At 39.3% G+C, this 17,115-nt stretch overlaps 1 protein-coding gene across 3 annotated transcripts; it reads right to left on the bottom strand.

Annotated features, from left to right (window-relative positions):
* Window positions 1–516: 516 nt before the first annotated feature.
* On the bottom strand, window positions 517–15,742 carry LOC309707218 (SHC-transforming protein 1-like). 3 transcript variants are annotated; one of them, XM_082534392.1, is made up of 14 exons: window positions 15,480–15,742; window positions 15,205–15,283; window positions 14,564–15,126; window positions 11,464–11,534; window positions 8,093–8,153; window positions 7,875–7,994; window positions 7,720–7,773; window positions 6,182–6,233; window positions 5,959–6,085; window positions 4,128–4,311; window positions 3,257–3,329; window positions 2,937–3,033; window positions 2,691–2,838; window positions 517–2,605 (listed from the first exon to the last, which is right to left on the bottom strand). In XM_082534392.1, exons 2-14 carry the CDS (start codon window positions 15,254–15,256, stop codon window positions 2,441–2,443), a joined length of 1,767 nt encoding a protein of 588 aa, XP_082390518.1. In that variant the 5' UTR covers window positions 15,257–15,283; window positions 15,480–15,742; the 3' UTR covers window positions 517–2,440. The 3 variants fall into 3 exon arrangements, with proteins under 3 accessions (XP_082390518.1, XP_082390517.1, XP_082390519.1); XM_082534391.1 differs by having other exon boundaries at window positions 14,564–15,283; XM_082534393.1 differs by lacking the exon at window positions 15,480–15,742 and having other exon boundaries at window positions 15,201–15,284.
* Window positions 15,743–17,115: the final 1,373 nt, after the last annotated feature.

The following is a 17,115-nucleotide window of genomic DNA, read 5'->3' on the forward strand; positions in this document are numbered from 1 at the left end:
CGAAATCTACAAGTGACAGGGTGCTGAAATCTGAGGGAGCAGCGCTGCAGTTGTTGTTATAGGCTGTTTATTACCAGCTATTTTCACTGATTTTTCAGACACATCTGTGTGAATATCATTAAAACAGACACTGAAATGCAAAAAGGTTTCACTCTTTGTATTTAGCTCTTGTGAATTTGCTTTATATTGCATATAAGATTAAATGGAGATACAGTTTTAGAAAACTATCCAGATCTATTTGACCAATCAGGGGAAAATGTGCTGGCATAGTATAGGATGAAGAGCTCTTGTAAAGACTGATAGCGCCACCTTGTGGTGTGAAATATCCAGTGAAACATGGATGCAGTGAAACATCCTTTTGTTTTCTTTCAGTAAAGAAGAAATAATTAGATATTATATGCAAAATTTTAAATAAAATGAAAAATCATAATGACTTTTAAGAAACACACATTGTGTAAAAATGTTGATTTCTTTATATTTTCCAAGTGGAAAGTAAGTTAATGGATTTATTGAAAGATCTGCAACTATACATGGAAATATAGTACATAAGGTAAAAACTTAGACAGCCGTTTTGTCGTTTCTTTAACCAGTCTTCAGGAATAGTTCTCCAGGCTTCTAGAAAGGCCTTCAAAGCTCTTCTCTGAATATGTAATAATGTGTTAAATAAATACGCTACAGTGTTTTTGATAATGCGATTAATGGTTTGATATTCACACCTTTTGACTAGGATCTGATGTTCTGGGGTTTTCTTTAAAGTTGGGCTCAATTCTGTCCACTTTAGTCCAAATCATTTGAGGCCACTTATTTGAAATGCAAGGGAATTTTTTTTCTCCATGTTTCTTTTTTATCTATCACAATCAAAAAGCTGGTAGTGTTTAAATTTAGTAAACTAATGAAACAGAGTAAAACTCCCAAGGCCAAACCTAATCATGTTCAATAAAACAGCCAGAATCTTTAAAATTGTTGCACAAAGTTGCAATTACCATGCTGATCCTAAACATGGAGTTTACGAAATAATAATAATACATTTTATTGGCTCTTGCTTTCAAGCTTCACCATGTGAGCTCAGCCCATGAAGTACAGAAGATGAATCATCCATAACATCAACTTTTCTTCTTCTTCTTTTACCTTCAGAACTGCTTTAATTCTTCATGGAACCGATTCAACAAGGTGCTGGAAAGATTCCTCAGGGAGTTTGATCCATATTGACCTGATAGGATGGCATGCCAATATGATTCAAAATCACTATATGTACATGTGGATGTGACGATTTGTCAGCTGCATATCCACAATGTGAATCTCCCAATCCACTAGAATCTCGGTGAGTCAGCTGGTCGTATTATTCTGAAATAATAAGATCAGCCCATCTGACAAAAATAACCACACCACATTCAAAGTTACTTAAATCATCTTTCTTTCCCATTCTGATCCTCAATTTAAACGTCATCGTCATCCTGGGAATGTCTACATGCATGACGAAGGGGTTGGTGACTGTATGTGTATAACAACTCATAATTATGCAGGGTATCTAAGGTTTTTGTAGTAAATGGGGAAAAAAAAGAAAATTTCAATACAACCAAGTTATTCAGTTAAATGTTATCGTGAATACAATGACATCTGAATGCTTTTAGCTTTTCTAAATTGAACAATAATGTGGGCAATGTTGTGAGGAACTGTTTATTTTGTGGTACAATCCCTAGTCACTCGAAGCTAATTCCATTAGTTTGATATCTTTTTGTTGTGGCGTGAATTGACTGGAACTCTTGGATGGACTGCAACACGATTTCAAAACAAAGTTCTGTTATTCTGGTTAGAGGTTTAACGTCAAATAAATCACCAACAAAATCCGATTTAATCACTTGTGTAAAAGACCCAAAGATGTGTTTAACCACATGTAATGTGGACCTAAATGGGGCTTCTAGATACAAAGACCACTGCAGTTTCATATTCAGTATGCAACAAACAAGTGGGATGAAAAGTTATTTTTCTCAAGTTAAGCATGGAAAGTGGGAACGAAAACAAAAGAAAATCAAAACTAATGAGCACGAGACAAATATAGTATATAGAAAAGGATTTGGAAAGCCTGCCAACATTCTGGTTATTTCCTGCCAACACCAGAGACTGTGTTGAGACACTGAGTAAATAATAGCAAACTGCCTGAGAGCGAGACAGGATGTTCTGCAGGCCAAAGGCTGTTCTCAATACAGGCACAAGCAGTGACTTGAGAGTTTACTCAAACAAAAAACAAAACACACAGTAAATAATATAATGGGCAAATAATGCAAAATTGTCCCAACAGTTTGGAAAAATGATCTCACTGGAAATTATGTCCAGGGGTGCTCTTCTCTTGAGGCAGCTGAAAGTGTTTAAAGGTTTAAAAGTTCTTCTTCTTCTTTTTGTTGTTGCTAGGCCTCTCTGTGTTTCATCTCAAAAACCACTGCTAATTCAAGACCATGCATCTGGCAGTCTGTGAATGTTTGTGTGTTTGCAGGATCGGCTGTTTCAGGCACAGCTCGCTGCTTCCAGCAACAATGGGCATCTGATTCTCCATGTGGAATCGCACCAGGTGGCCAACGCTCAGAAACACCTGATCACGGGTCCGCACCTGGTCAATAAATGGAAAATATGCTTAAAAGTTGCTTTCTTTCTCTTCTTTAAACGATATTTGAAATCCACCAGCAGAGCTGTACCTGTCCATGTGGATCAACCAGCAGTAGGTGTCGCACAGTAGCTCCCTCCATACCGCTGAGTACATACTGACCAGCGGCAGAGCTGCTCTCTCTGACCAGGAAATCTCCGCTACAGGTGAGAAGCGACTCCGCCTGCTCTCTTCCCAACCTGTGATGAAACAAACAAAATTCCACGGGAGAGAATGACCTTGGAATTAGCAGCATTTTGACGCATCACTCATAGTCAAACAGATATTGATTACCAACCTGCCGTGGAACCATCCTTCTTCCTGGATCAGCTTCTGGACCCGCGTCTCAGTGAGCAGAGAGCGTTGTTCAGTATTGATCTCAGACTGCTCTAAATCTGATGGAGATTAGATAGAGGAAGAAAACAACAGTTGAAAAGCAACAGCTTTAAACCCCATTTGAAGCACTGCTCACTTTATTTGATTTTTAATAACCAAGTTAAAGTAAAGTACAGTTTCCTCTGAATCATAGAGGCATAGAAGTCATAATTGTACTTGAGGGACACATGCATTATATGGACAAACTCGAAACTGGACTCGGATAACGCAGTTGATTTTCACCTGCAGGTGGAGCTGGAGTCTCATCTGTGATGGAGCAGTTCTCATAAAGGGAAACAGGCCGAGGGAAACAGACCTGCAATGGCACACCATGAGTCATACACACCAGACACATATTGTTGGCTGTGCACGTTTGAACGTGTGTGTGTGTTTAGGGGCAACTGCGCTGGTAACATTTTAGAGATGAGCAGTCATGACAGGAAATTATCATCTGGTAATTCTGGGAAGTGAAGAAAACTTGTGAGGTGATGTTTGGTGAGAAGTAGCTCAAGTGTTTCTCCTCTGGGATCAACCTTTGTGCTCAATAACAAGACCATAAAATGTGCTAGTGCACTGTGTGCCTGCTATCATATTTAATTATAACAACATCATTTCTATATTTCTTCACAAAAAAACCACGTTTTGGCTGCCATTTAAAAATGACCTTGTATAAGTTACAAAGTCTCCTGGAAAAGCATTTCAGCATTTACAGCGATTACTGCAAAGTAATCAGATCCAGCTTATCTGTTGGCTAAATGCTAAAACTTTTAGCCAATGCTAAGTTTGTGAACTTAGTCCATAGATGTGATTATAGTCTACAGTACATCCTATACAATATAAGTTTAAATAATGCAGTCTCATGCATTGCAACATAATATGTTTCAAATTGTAATGTGACAAGCTATGACATAACACTATCAAAAACTAAACTGTATTCATGCTAGTCGACCACTTTAAAAATGCTGAAAAGCACCAAGAGATGTGGTTTTAAGCTTTTACAACAACAATGGGAACTTTTCTTTCTGAACAAATTGTGTTCAAGGTCCTGTCCTTATATACACAAACTCAAGTGACTGTAAATTATTAGTGCTTTGGTGTTACAGGTAAGTCTTACCCTGTGAATGTTAGCATCTTCTTTGCTCTCCTCTTCTGTGACCTGAAAGTCTTTTATTCCACCTGGGTCTCCTGGGTTCACATTGTAATAGTCACGGTGTTCACTGAATTCTCCTTCCCGGTTTGCCTTTTGGTTTATTATTAACTCTTCTGGGCACCATTTGTGACAGATTCTCAGTGCCGGTCTGAATATACACATAGTGTTGAGGTATTGGTAGAAGGAAGGAAGGACAGAAAAGACAGATACATTTTAATATCAGATAAAGATACCCTGATATGCCTTCCCTTGCTAAACCATGAATTAACCGTAATTAATGACATTTTTTTGAAACCTGGGTTCAGTTTCACTTGCCCAGGCCTGATTACCGCCAGACCTGCTGAATCAACAAATCACCTAAATAGAACCTGTCTGACAAAGTGAAACAGGCTAAAAGATCTCAAAAACAACCGATAAACAAACTAATTTACATATATCCGGGTGAGATAGTGAGAGATAGTGGTGAACCTTCCCAGGAGTGGAAGGCACACAGGCTCATCTCACATTTGCCAATTAGCATCTTGATGACCCCCAAGACTTTTGGAAAAATATTCTGTGGCCCGATGAGATAAAGCTGAACTTTGTGGAAGGTTTGTGCCCCAAACATGTCGGTGGTAGTGTAGTGGTCTGAGGCTGCGTTGCTGCTTCAGGAGGACTTGCTGAAACTGCTGGAACCATGAATTCTGCTCTCTAGCAGAAATACCTGAAGGAGAACGTTTGGACATCAATTTGTGCCCTGAAGCTTAATGACGCTTTGGTTTTTTCAACAGACCATAAAGTCCAACGCCGAATGGTTCAAAAAAATATTGATGGGTTATTCAAAGTCTGGACTTTCATTAGGCCAAAATGATCTGATTGAGATACTTAAGCATAAATCATGCTTGTTTAACATGAACAGTATGTCTGAATTAAAACAATTCTTCTAAGAAGAGTGGGCCAAAATTCCTCCACACCTCAGTTATTCTAGTTATCACGAGTGCTTGATTGCAGTTCTTGTCGCCAAGGGTGGCACAACCTGTTATTAGATTTAGAGGGCAATTACTTTTTCACAAAGGCCCAGTAGGTTCAGATAGTTTTTAGCCCTAATAAACCAAACGTATCATTTAAAAACTGCATTTTGTATTGATTATGGTTCTCTGTCTCATATTAAAATTTATTTGTTGATCTGAAGCATTTAAATGTAACAAATATGCAAACATCAGGACGGGGGCCAATACTTATGGCACTATATACAATCATACATATACACATATATTCAGCTATACTTATATGTACATATGAATTCACTCAGAGTCACTGACATAATAATAATAATAATAATAATAATAATAATAATAATAATAATAATGTATACTTTATTGATCCCCGTGGGGAAATTCCTCTCTGCATTTAACCCATACGCTCTGTGAAGCAGTGGGCAGCCATTGGGCGCCCGAGGAGCAGTGTGTAGGGATGGTAACTTGCTCAGGGGTACCTCAGGGTAGCTGTTCAGTGGATTTCGAACTCCCGACCTTCCGATCATGGGGCCACCACCACTATCCCTGCCCCATACAGTAAATACTGCATAATATTGTTTCTATATTTAATAGCAAATCCATAATATACTATAATATTTATGTATATATACACACATGCATATATATATATATATATATATATATATGTATATATATATATATATATATATATATATATATATATATATATATATATATATATATATATATATATATGTATATATACACATATATATATATATATATATATTCACATATATACATGTAAGAGCTATAACCTGGAACTGGTGGACAGGACCGATGGTGTCTGGCTGAGAAGGTGGCGGAAGCGCGTCTCAAAGGCCTGACCGATGCTGTTGATAACCTCATTGGCTTGACCCTCGGGACACTCCAGGATGTGACAGGCTGCCATAGAGAGCAAAAGTCAAACATTATTTTCATAACAATCAGTAAATTGAAATTTGAGTGTAAGGCCAGCTCAAAGCAAACTCTCTCTCATACCTCTGTCATTGGCAAGGTCTTTAGCTACATAAGCAATGTAATCTGCCATGTCCTGTAAACAAATTGAGAGAGAAAAACACAATAAAAGGCATGATTATAAATTATAAATGCAAAAAATGACTCGATAGACTTTTTCCATGTGGAAAGCTCAATTTCAATTTATATTTTCACCCATTATTTTCAGTTAATGTTCATCCACGTGTACGCTTCGTCTGAAGAGTTCAGCCTAATACAAGAGCACAGTAAGCTGAATATGGTTCACCATAAAGCTTCTGTGTCAGACTGAATTTAATTCCCCTTTGCTATCTTTCATGTGCCCAAGCCAGCTGAGCAGAGGCTTAGAGCACACTACAAGATTAGTATGGTTAATTAATTAAAAACGGTGAGCTATAATCCCATCCACAGCTTTGCTGGTGTTGTCTTTCCCAGAGAGTAACTACCTTCTTATTTTCTCTCATCTTTAGTCAGTGTATATTTCTGCACATGATTTGTAGTGAATCTGTGTTTGAACTAAAAGGCCAACCAAAATGCAGTTTGACCTAGACAGCAGCTAATAACCACATGCCCTACAGACAGATCTGCATTGATTTTTATGTTCATTACACACATTTTTAGGGCACAGGAAATTTTCACTCAGGCCAAATAACTTGAATCCTGTCATGTGGATATATGTGCGCACAGAGGGAAACAAATTAAGAAGAATAGACCTGAGTAATTAGTCTGATAAGCGCTTGGCAAGGTGTAAAGATGATGAAGGCAGTTAGCTCTGATGAGTGCATAAGTCACAGCAAAGGATTTCATGATTTGTCGCCTTTAGCAATTAATTAGCACAAGAATTACATTCAAGAGTTTTACAATGAGCCAAATTAAGGGTAAAACCGTAAACAGACACATTTATTAAATGACTCAGACTTGAAAGAGTAATCCTTAAGAGAAAACTCACAAGCAGTCACATGATTAATCACTGCTACAGTTCTAGCAGAAATAACCCATCAAATAAAATCTTTTCTTTATATTTGCCAGCTCTTTTATATAGTACCAACAAGCTTTAAACACTTAAGGAGGTGGTTGTCAAACTTTTCTGGAAGGCTTCGCGTCTGAAACAGGCAAAACATTCACGTGACACACTCCCAAGAATGAAGAATCCAAATTAAATTGAACAAAATAAAGGTCAGTATACCCCCAGCACACTCTGAATGCTGGGGATAATATACTGTTGAATATCAGAGGTTCTTTGCATAAATCATATTCATTAAAATTAATCACAAGGGAATGTTTAGACATTTTTGCCAAAGTCTGAAGTTTCATTTGTAGCATGCTTTCAGATGCTGACCTTGTACCACTAATTAAAAGAGCAGAATGATCAAGAGTTGAGGCAGGAAATGATTTAATCCTCCATAAATGGTAGTACACCAATGCAATAATCAGACTAAATCAAATTACTCACTGTGTGTGTGATTGTGCTCTTGCTACCCTGTTTGTGTCCCTATCTGATCATCAACGTGTACAAGGGGAAAGATTTGAGAATATGAACATACTGAATCTCCACCGGAGGCAAATGAAATGGTCTGCATGGGGTGGTGGGCAATCTTCTGTGAAAGAGAAAAGAGGAAATGATACAATAGCATATAGGTTTGCCAGTAAACCTGACATGAGGCTGTTTTGATGGGGTTTAACATGCTGACACTGTCACCTGTAAGGACGAGGCAGCGATTAGAGTCATACTGTCGGTGGAGACAGTGAGGATGATCCTTCTTCCAGAAAACTGCAGGTTTGTCTGACCCAGAACAGAAGACAGTCCCTTGCAAACAGGCTAATGATGACAAAAACCACTGTTATTCCAGCTGAATGTGGCAGAAAGAGAGAGTGTGTGAGTATGAGTGTGTGCCTGTCTGTGTACACAAGCCTTACCCTTTTAGCTTTCACTGCTGTTTTGAGCAATGTCCTCGCACAAAGTCTGCTGATTGCCTCTCTGCACACAAACACATAGACACAGATCAGCATGTACATAAGCACATGCACACAGTAACACAGAGATACCTTTGTATGTGATCTGGTGTGCCCTGCGGACATGTGATGTGCATGTGAGAGGAAGAAAACTACACTACAGAAAGCACATATACATGCACTGCTGGAAGAATGTAACCAAATATACTTACTCAAATGCAATACTTTATTACTTTAGTTTTGGAGTACATTTAGTACACACAACCAAAAAAAACCCCAACATATTACACAAAAGGTATCCTTTTATCTGCATGTCGCTGTGAGTATTTGATTCAAAAGCCAAACATGACTTAGTACTTGGTGGAGAAACCCTTGTTGGCATGCACACTGATAAGACATTTCGTGTAGTTGGTCACTAAGTTTGCACACATGCTCAGCATTTCTCTTCCCCCAATCTCAGCACTTTCTCCCAGTCCTTCTCTGAATCATCTAAATGTTCACTTAATACGAGCCTGTTCATGTGCCTTGTTAAGCATGTGCTGCAAGACTTCAATCCACTGCATATCGCAGTGTGTTCCTAACAGTGTTCTTGGTGACTGCGGTCCCAAGTGTCTTAGGATTATTAACAAGCTCCTCCAGTGTAGTTTTGAGCTGATTCGCCATCTTTCTCAGGATCATCCTCACCCTGTGAGGTAAGATCTTGCATGGAGCTGCAGACCAGAGGCAACTGACGGTCATTTTAAACTTCTTCCATTTCTGAATAATCGCAGCAAGAGTTGTCACCTTCACACTGAGCTTCTTGCTGATGGTCTTGTACCCCATTCCATCTTTGTGCTGGTCTAAAATCTTGTCCCTGATGTCCATTGACAGGTATTTGGTCTTGTCCGTAACAAGATGAGATCAGGAGTATCCGTAATTGATTGTAATCTGTGTGTTACATGTGCACACAGCTAATCGTAGGAGCAAGAATTCTGGCTGGGTGATTAAATACTTATTTCACTCAATTACATGCAAGTCAATTAATAACTTTTTCTGAATTTTTGGTTAATATTCTGTGGTAAACATGTACTTCAACAAAAGACAGGAACATAGGGTAATGTATATAAGTGGAAGAAGATGAATACAGGTGGACTACATCTTATGCAAAAGCTGCAACCTGAAAGAGATAGGAGACTGCAGGGTGGTGGCAGGAGAGAATGTGCCAGGCAGCATTGGTTAGTAGTCTGAATGATTACTTTGGAAATCAAGAAAAAGCGTTTGTGAAGACAGAGCCAAGGATTAAATGAGAAAGAAAGAAAGAAGAATGTTGAAAGAGTTGGTCGGTTGAGAAGAGGTACCAGATGACAGGAAATGGAACAGCTGTAGTACTTAGGGAAAGTCCAAAAAAGGTCTTTGGTGTATTCTCTGGATGGAGGATAGAGGACGAGGAGACCTGGTGGTGGAATGAGGAAGTACAGGAAAATATTCCAAGGAATAGATTAGCAAAGAAAAAGTGGGATATCGGGGAAATAAGAAAGTGGACAGCAGCACTGGGAGGAAAGAGAGAAGTAAAAAAAGGCAAAGGAAAAGGCTTATACTGAGTTGTATGCAAGATTCAAAAACTTGTATAAATTGGCAGAGGCAGAGAGATGGAGCTGGAAAGGATGTGCAGCAGGTTAGACAGCGAGACAGTGGTCAGGTGTGCAGCTGGAGGGAAAAACGGGTTCAAGGTTGGGATGGGATTACATCAGGGATCAGCTCTGAGACCTGAGGTTGCAGTGATGACGCACAGGTTGACAGATGAGGTCAGGCAGGAGTCTCTGTGGACTACACTGTTTCCAGACAACATTGTGATGTGTACTGAGAGTAGAGGGCAGGTATAGCGGATATACTGGATATTGAAGATAGAGCTGCAGGCAGGAGGAAAAGAGGAAGACTGCAGAGAAGTTTCAGGGATGTAGTGAAGGAGGACATGCAGATTGGTATGACAAAGGAGGATGGAGGGTGAGATGGAGGCAGGTGATCTGCGCTCCATCTTAAATGAGCTTTGGCTTAAAGAAGGTACAGTAGCGGCCTTTATGGATCTTTTTTTTTTTTTAACTGCTTTTGTTTGTTTCTTAGTTTGTTTTTAATTGTATGGCATATTTTCAATTTGCATTTGTGGACCAGGACACAAACTGTCTACACTAGCAGTGAGTTTCAGCTGCCCACACATGGATTTCCACTATAAAATCTGTGTATTGTCTATTTTTAATGCAGTGCTGCCTGAGGTCTTGAAGATCACACCCTTTCAATATTGGTTTTTGGCCTTGTCCTTCGCCAATGTCTCTCTGGATTCTTGGAATCTTTTAATGATATGATGAAATCTTCCAATTCTTTGCAATTTTGCATTTAGAAACATTATTAAATTGTTGTGCTGCTTGCCATTGCCCACGTGGTCTTTTACAGTGTTACGAAATCCTCCTCATCTTTATTTTTAAGAAGTCTAACTAGTTGCAAGATGTTGTTTTTGTTAATTTGCTTTTAGCTTTTTACAAATTCAGTTTTCTTGTAACTTATAAATCCTTCTTTTAAGGATAACTTGCAATAATCACTGTAGTGAAGAAAAAATTACAGAAGAACAAAAAAAAAAAACATAACTAGAATAGCTGATCACAAACTTCCATCTGCAGTGTTAAAGCAGTAACACTTCAAAATATTCCTGGTATGTTTCTTTTTTTAAATCAAGTCAATCTGAGCTGAGATTGTATCTCTGACGCTTGGGTCAGCGAGGGCAAAGCAAAAAAACACCCCCACGCGCACGAATGGAACATCCCACTACCTAGGAAGCAATGCTGATTTCCAGGAAGACCGTTTTTCTTCTTGAAAACACATTGTAAGAATTGGATTGAGGTTTGTCTCCCTCTCTCTCTTTTAATAAGACTGAGGGATCATTAGGAGGAAATTCATCTAATTGGATTTTCTGCTCCATCATTCAACAGCGCTTCTGTAAACAGAGAGGGCTGTGTTATGGCATCCTGCACTAGGATTTCAATATCAAATGATGAGGAGAAAGCCCCGTTTATGAAATATTATACATTTAATTTGATTTCCCTCTTTGAAACATTTTTGAAATAAGCTACACATGGTTAGCTTGGCAAATATATGTTAAATGAGTTCAGGATAAAGCAATTTTGCTCACTTTTTTTCCTCATCTGTGTGCAAGCGAAACAGCACCTAATCCATATATGGCATTCCCCTGCAGTCAGGATTATGTTGCATGTATTATACGTTCATGTATTATATCATTAGATGTATATATTCGTATTTGTGTTTGTTTGTGTTTGTTAGAAAGGGGTGCAGAGAGGACCTCCTACCGTGTAACTTGCATTCTTGTATCAAAGTCAAGGGTTCTCATGGACTGGGTCACTTCCACACTACCCATGTACTAGAAAAACACACAGAAAAAAAAACAATGGAAAAATATATTATAATAATAATACTAGTAATAAAAGTCTCAGGAACATCCAACAGAGTCCTGAGGACTCTGAGGTGCGCACTTTCAACAACAATTAAAATATATTAAAGAAACACAACACTCTTACAGGAGTCTGGTCACTTTTCATGAATTTTCTGTTATTGCATCCTCACTTTTAGTTTTTATGATGGAAGAAAATGATTCTGCAGAAAAGGTGAAAAGTTCATGAGCTGATTTGCGGCAGACAACATAGATTTACACATAGCTGTAACGAGTCAAGAGGAATGGAAATAACTGGGCCTTCGAGAAGGTTCCAGAAAGCTGATAGAGAGAGAAAGTGGTTTTATGCATTGTGTTTAAGTCATTTAAGTTCCATCCATGTGCGTTCTTAGAGTTTTGTGGCTGGGAATGGGAATTTTGTTTTTAAAAAAAAGTGTAATAGAACACGTGAGACGGGATGGAAATGCTAGTTTGAAAACAATCAATAAATTAGATACGCAGAGCAGAAATTTAAAGTTCATATCCAAATTATGTCATTGTTTTCCTGAAATCGGTTTAACTTCTTAAGGAATGTATTCTGAAACACACTGGAGTTGTTGTTTTTGTTTGTCTGTTGGTTATATATAACCATGCTATTAAAATAAAGGTATTTTAGTTATTCAGAAGAAAGTACCCCAGGGTTCTTTAAGTGATGCTTAAAGAGATTTCACAGGACACTGAAAAACTAACTCCACCTTAACTGCTTCCACTGGCATTAAGAAGGTAAGCAGGTGGTGCTAATCAAATGCGCTTAATTAAATGATCATCTGGAAGTGTGACCACCACTAAAAAACCAGACATTTTGGTAGTTTGCTGGTCTGGAGTATTCAGCTATGTTAACACTATGTCACTCCAGGGAGTGGATGTCCCAGCAAACCTAAGAGCTACATCTCAGGTTCTACAGATCTCAGTTAGGATGTGAAACGTTAAAGTTCATGACAGTACAATTAGAAAAGGACTGAACAAGTTTGTTCTGAGTGATTGCCAAGAGAAAGCCTCTTCTCTCTAAAAATAAAATGGCAGCGTGGCTTAGGTTTGCAAAGTTCCATCTGCAAAAACCGCAAGACATTAGGGACAATGGCCAGACAAGTCCAAAGCAGAAATGTGTGGCCATGATGCACAACGACTGTCAAAAATCAAACACAGCATATCAGCAAACACAGCTCATACCTACTGTCAAGCACAGCTGTGGAGGGGTGAAGATTTGGGTTTGTTTTGCAGCCAAAGTACCGGAACACCTTGCAGTCACTGAGTCAACCATAAACTCCTCTGTATAGCAACATATTTAGGAGTCAAATATGAGGCCATCTGTGCAACAGCTAAAGTTTGGACAAAATTGGGTGAAGTAACAGAACAATGATCTCAAGGACAGCAGCAAATCTACAACAGAATTGCTGAAAAAGAAAAGACTAAAAGTGCTGCAACAACCAAAAGTCCAGAATGCAACACAACAGAAAATGCTGTATTGGAAACTTAAGAGAGCTGTGCATGAACGAATGCCAACAAACCTCAATGAACTGAAGCAACCTTACAAAGAAGAGTGGGTCAAAATCCTTCCACAACAAAGACTGATAAAATCATACAAAACAAAACAAAACAAGAAGACCTCTGAAAGCATAAACCTCTGCTAAGGCAGCTCACTCTCTGTGCAGTATTTACTTTAAAGGGAATGTTGTACTCTGTGTATATTTATATTTGTTCTTAGTTTAAGAAGTTTGTAGTTTCTTCCATTTTAAAGGGAATTTTTCTTCCTGTACATGCTCGTTGTTGGAGTTTTCTCTGTATTATTGTAGGGTCTTTACCTTACAAATAACATTATAAATAACATTTAAAAATTAAAACTGAATGACAGGCACACAGTCCTTGGCGGAGGTAGTGATTTGCTACTTTGAGTTATTACTGCCCAAAACTAACCTTTAAAATCTTTGTAGCAAATTCTGATTGGAATACCCAAGAAATAAGTAAGTCTCAAGCTTACAAAAGCAAAAGCAAGATGGCAGTTTTAAGCAAAGCAAGTGAGCAGAAAGTAAAAGCTGTGACTACATTTTAATGTGCGACCTGTCAGCAGATTCTAACCATGCGACAAGTAGCCAGTACAATCTTTACAGTCTTACTTTAGCTTATTAGAATGCCAGACAACTCAGAGTTGAGGTAAATGTTGACATGTGTCTGACTGTAACTGAATTTATCAGACTATATAGATGTGAGGAAGACAGAGAAGAAACCAGGCAATATTCAGGCCATGTGCTCAAATACACTATGACGAGTCCCACTTCTACTGGGCAGGAAATTCAGTATCGCAGACCTCATAGGCTGGAGGCAGGATGAGTAAGTCCATTGATAAAAACCAGACTTAAATCAATATATGTATACATGGGTGGGTTGAGCGGGCAGAAGAAACATATGTGTGTGCTTGTTTATAGAGGTCAATCAGACAGTCCATTCTCATTTCCACCAGTGGTCAGCTCACAGGCCTGTGTGGACACACCTCTGCCATCGGGACAAGATGGGTTCTGTTCTAGGACAGCATGCTGATACTAGATATATTCACACACATGCATTCACACACATAGCAGGACTGAACTAGAGGGAAGCAGAGAGCTAGGATGAGTCACTACTGCCTACATAGGAGGCTCTAACTGAGGAGGGGAGTGACTGTGAGTGTGACGGTGTGGATAGAGCAGAGAGTGTATGCATATGTGTATTTTCCATGTTCACGTGTGTGTATTTATTTTGGCCGTGGCACTAAGTAAACAGTAATTTAACACTGCTGAAATCTGGCATATCTTTAGGTCATGACGACTTGCATAGTACAGAGAAAAGGAGCTTGCACAGCATTTTGGTAATTTCTACACACAAAGAATTTTACACACATTAACAAAATTAAGAATATGAATTACTTGGGCAAGTAAAATGTTGGTTTACTCTATCTGATCATGCACATGTGCAGGGTCAGGTACCTTGATGTGATGGTGAACTGCTCTGCTTCCTGTCCCCACCACTGTACGATCACCTTTTGCAGAGGAAATCTTCACACAGCACAGACCACCTCTGTGATGTGAGCAGGGAGGATATCCAGGGGTCCAAGGAAGGCTTGCCATCCGTTGTAGGGTGATAGGTCTTTTTGTGCAGAGCAAAGCAGGGTGAATTAGATTTTGGCCCGTGGATAGGGGAGCGTTGAGGGAAGCGTGAGTGCAAAATCTCTCATTACTTCCTGAACCCCACTCTGTTCTGGACAAGGGTTTGTCAGTAGGGGCACTGATGCTTCTGCCTCTGGCTGTGTCTGTCTGTCCTTTTAGGCCTTGCCGGGAAATAGGGCTTTGCAGTCGGATGTTGGCCATGCGGGGGATGAAATCCCTCAGGGTGGATGGTCCGTGGTGTGTAGTAATCCCAAGTCCCAGCTGACTGAATTCAGAGTCTAAGCAGAGGTCCTGCTTCAGGGGCAACATTCCCTGGGGGTTCTCCTCCAGAGATGTTGGAGAATCGTTGCGCAGTCGACTGTATTTAGTACGCTTCAGCATACCTGTAGAAGATGAAAAAGAAAGTGTCAGAATCAAATCAGCCGCACTGTGATTTTCATTGTACTGATTAAGCGACCTGCCTGGTAGGAGTCCCGTCTGTGATTTCAACCTGGATAAGGTTTGCTCTCTCATAATCAGGAAACAGAGCAAAGGAGAACGCTGAAATAAATGTAAAAAAAAAAAAAGGAAACTTGAAAATTCAGGTCACCATTAAGGAATTTTAACTAAAGATTTTGGTAAAAGGAGATGAAGAAATAACATCAGGTTTCAGGAGCGTCTGAAAACTATCTTTGTGTCGGGTGCGCTCTGTCGTCAGATCATTTAAAGGGAATCCTGCTGTGCAGATTCAACTCACCACTGTAGGACTCTGGGATGTCCTGTTAAGTCTAGAGTCCAGTCTGCTCCACTCTAGTCATGCAGAGTACAGCCCCATCCTACTGACCCACACACTTTCTCAGTCAGTTGCCAGGCTCCCAGCTTCACCTTCACATCAACTTTCCTCCCCTCTGTCTTTTCTTTCTGAGGCGCAGCAGGATTGTGCAGCGTGTATGAATGAACTTTCTCTTTTTTTATGAATGAGATCTCGCTCACTTCCCCTGTCTCTCTCATGACGCTGCATGCAGATGAATGTGTGAATGGAGCAGAGGAGAGATTGACAGACGGCCCCCAAAGGCTCTCTTTCTCCTCCCTCACCCATAAACTACCATCCAATCACAGGCAGGCAGGGTGACTCATGCTGTGCACATACACACACACACACACACACACACTCACACTCAGTATTACACTGAAGCAGTGCTCCATTCCTTTCTTCTAACATGACTTCCACCTTAGAGATGTTTTAAATAAATTATCATTAATTTGGCTTACTTTGGAAAATAACATTTTATCACTGGTACCATGACTGACATGATTTACACAATAAAATGTACCCCATAGTGACTGTATTGTTCAAATTAACACACAGGAGGAAGAGGATTTAACTGAAGCATTTGCATTTCCCTTTGATCCCGATCAGAACAATATTCCAGGCGCCATTTAAACAGTGTTTTACATACTGGTGTTATTCCTGATTGAAAGATTGTCTTTCAGATTGCAGCGGTGCAGCCATACTCTCAAATTCCATAGTAAAAGCATTTTAAACCATGGAGCTTTACCTTTTTCCATAAAATAATAATTACACACCACTAGCTATTGTCAAAGAGTATGCAATATTGAAATCTGAGTGATGTCTACGGCAGAGTTTTGTCCCTTCCTAGTGGCCGTTTATTAAAACTACAATCTATATGATGTTGTTACCACTTTTTTCAGTAATCAGCTGGTCTGTTAACTATAAACTTGGAGCTGCTTTGTTTGGTAGCTCTGTTCAACTGCACATTTACGACAACCACCACGCTGCAGCAAATCAGTGTAGCTCTAGGGTTTGGAGAGAATGATCTTAAAAAGAGAAAATCAGAATCAGAATACTTTGTTTTCTAGGGGAAATACCCAGCGAACGGCAGTTCAGTGGGAGAAAATACTTATGTCAGAGGAGAATGGCCAGACTGCTTTGGGCTGAGAAAAATTCAAATTACTACTCATTACAACCAAGGTAAGCAGAAGAGCATCTCTGAATGCACAACATATTGAATCCTGAAGCAGCAGCAGCAGCTAACATGTCCATCCCTTTACGACCACAAGAGCAAAATCAGTTTTATTATGAAACTCATAGCGGATTAATTCTGTTGTTCCTTTTCAGCTCTTGTGCAGTGTTTTTTGATTCATTTGGCATTCATTTGAACTTTTAACTAATCTAATTTCTAGACTTTTTCATCTTTTATTGGTTTAAAACTTAGTGTTTGGTTCTTTTAACCTTGTTATTGTGATCATTTTTCTTTCTTTGTGGGGATCTTCAGGCTGCATGTGTTTATGAAAGAACACACATTTGGCTCTTTATAAATAAACCCAAATTAGGTTAACAAAGGAGAGAAGATGAGGCACCAGTCAGAAGA

Source organism: Aulonocara stuartgranti (assembly GCF_965226115.1).
Source record: "Aulonocara stuartgranti genome assembly, chromosome: 1".
Lineage (NCBI taxonomy): Eukaryota > Metazoa > Chordata > Actinopteri > Cichliformes > Cichlidae > Aulonocara > Aulonocara stuartgranti.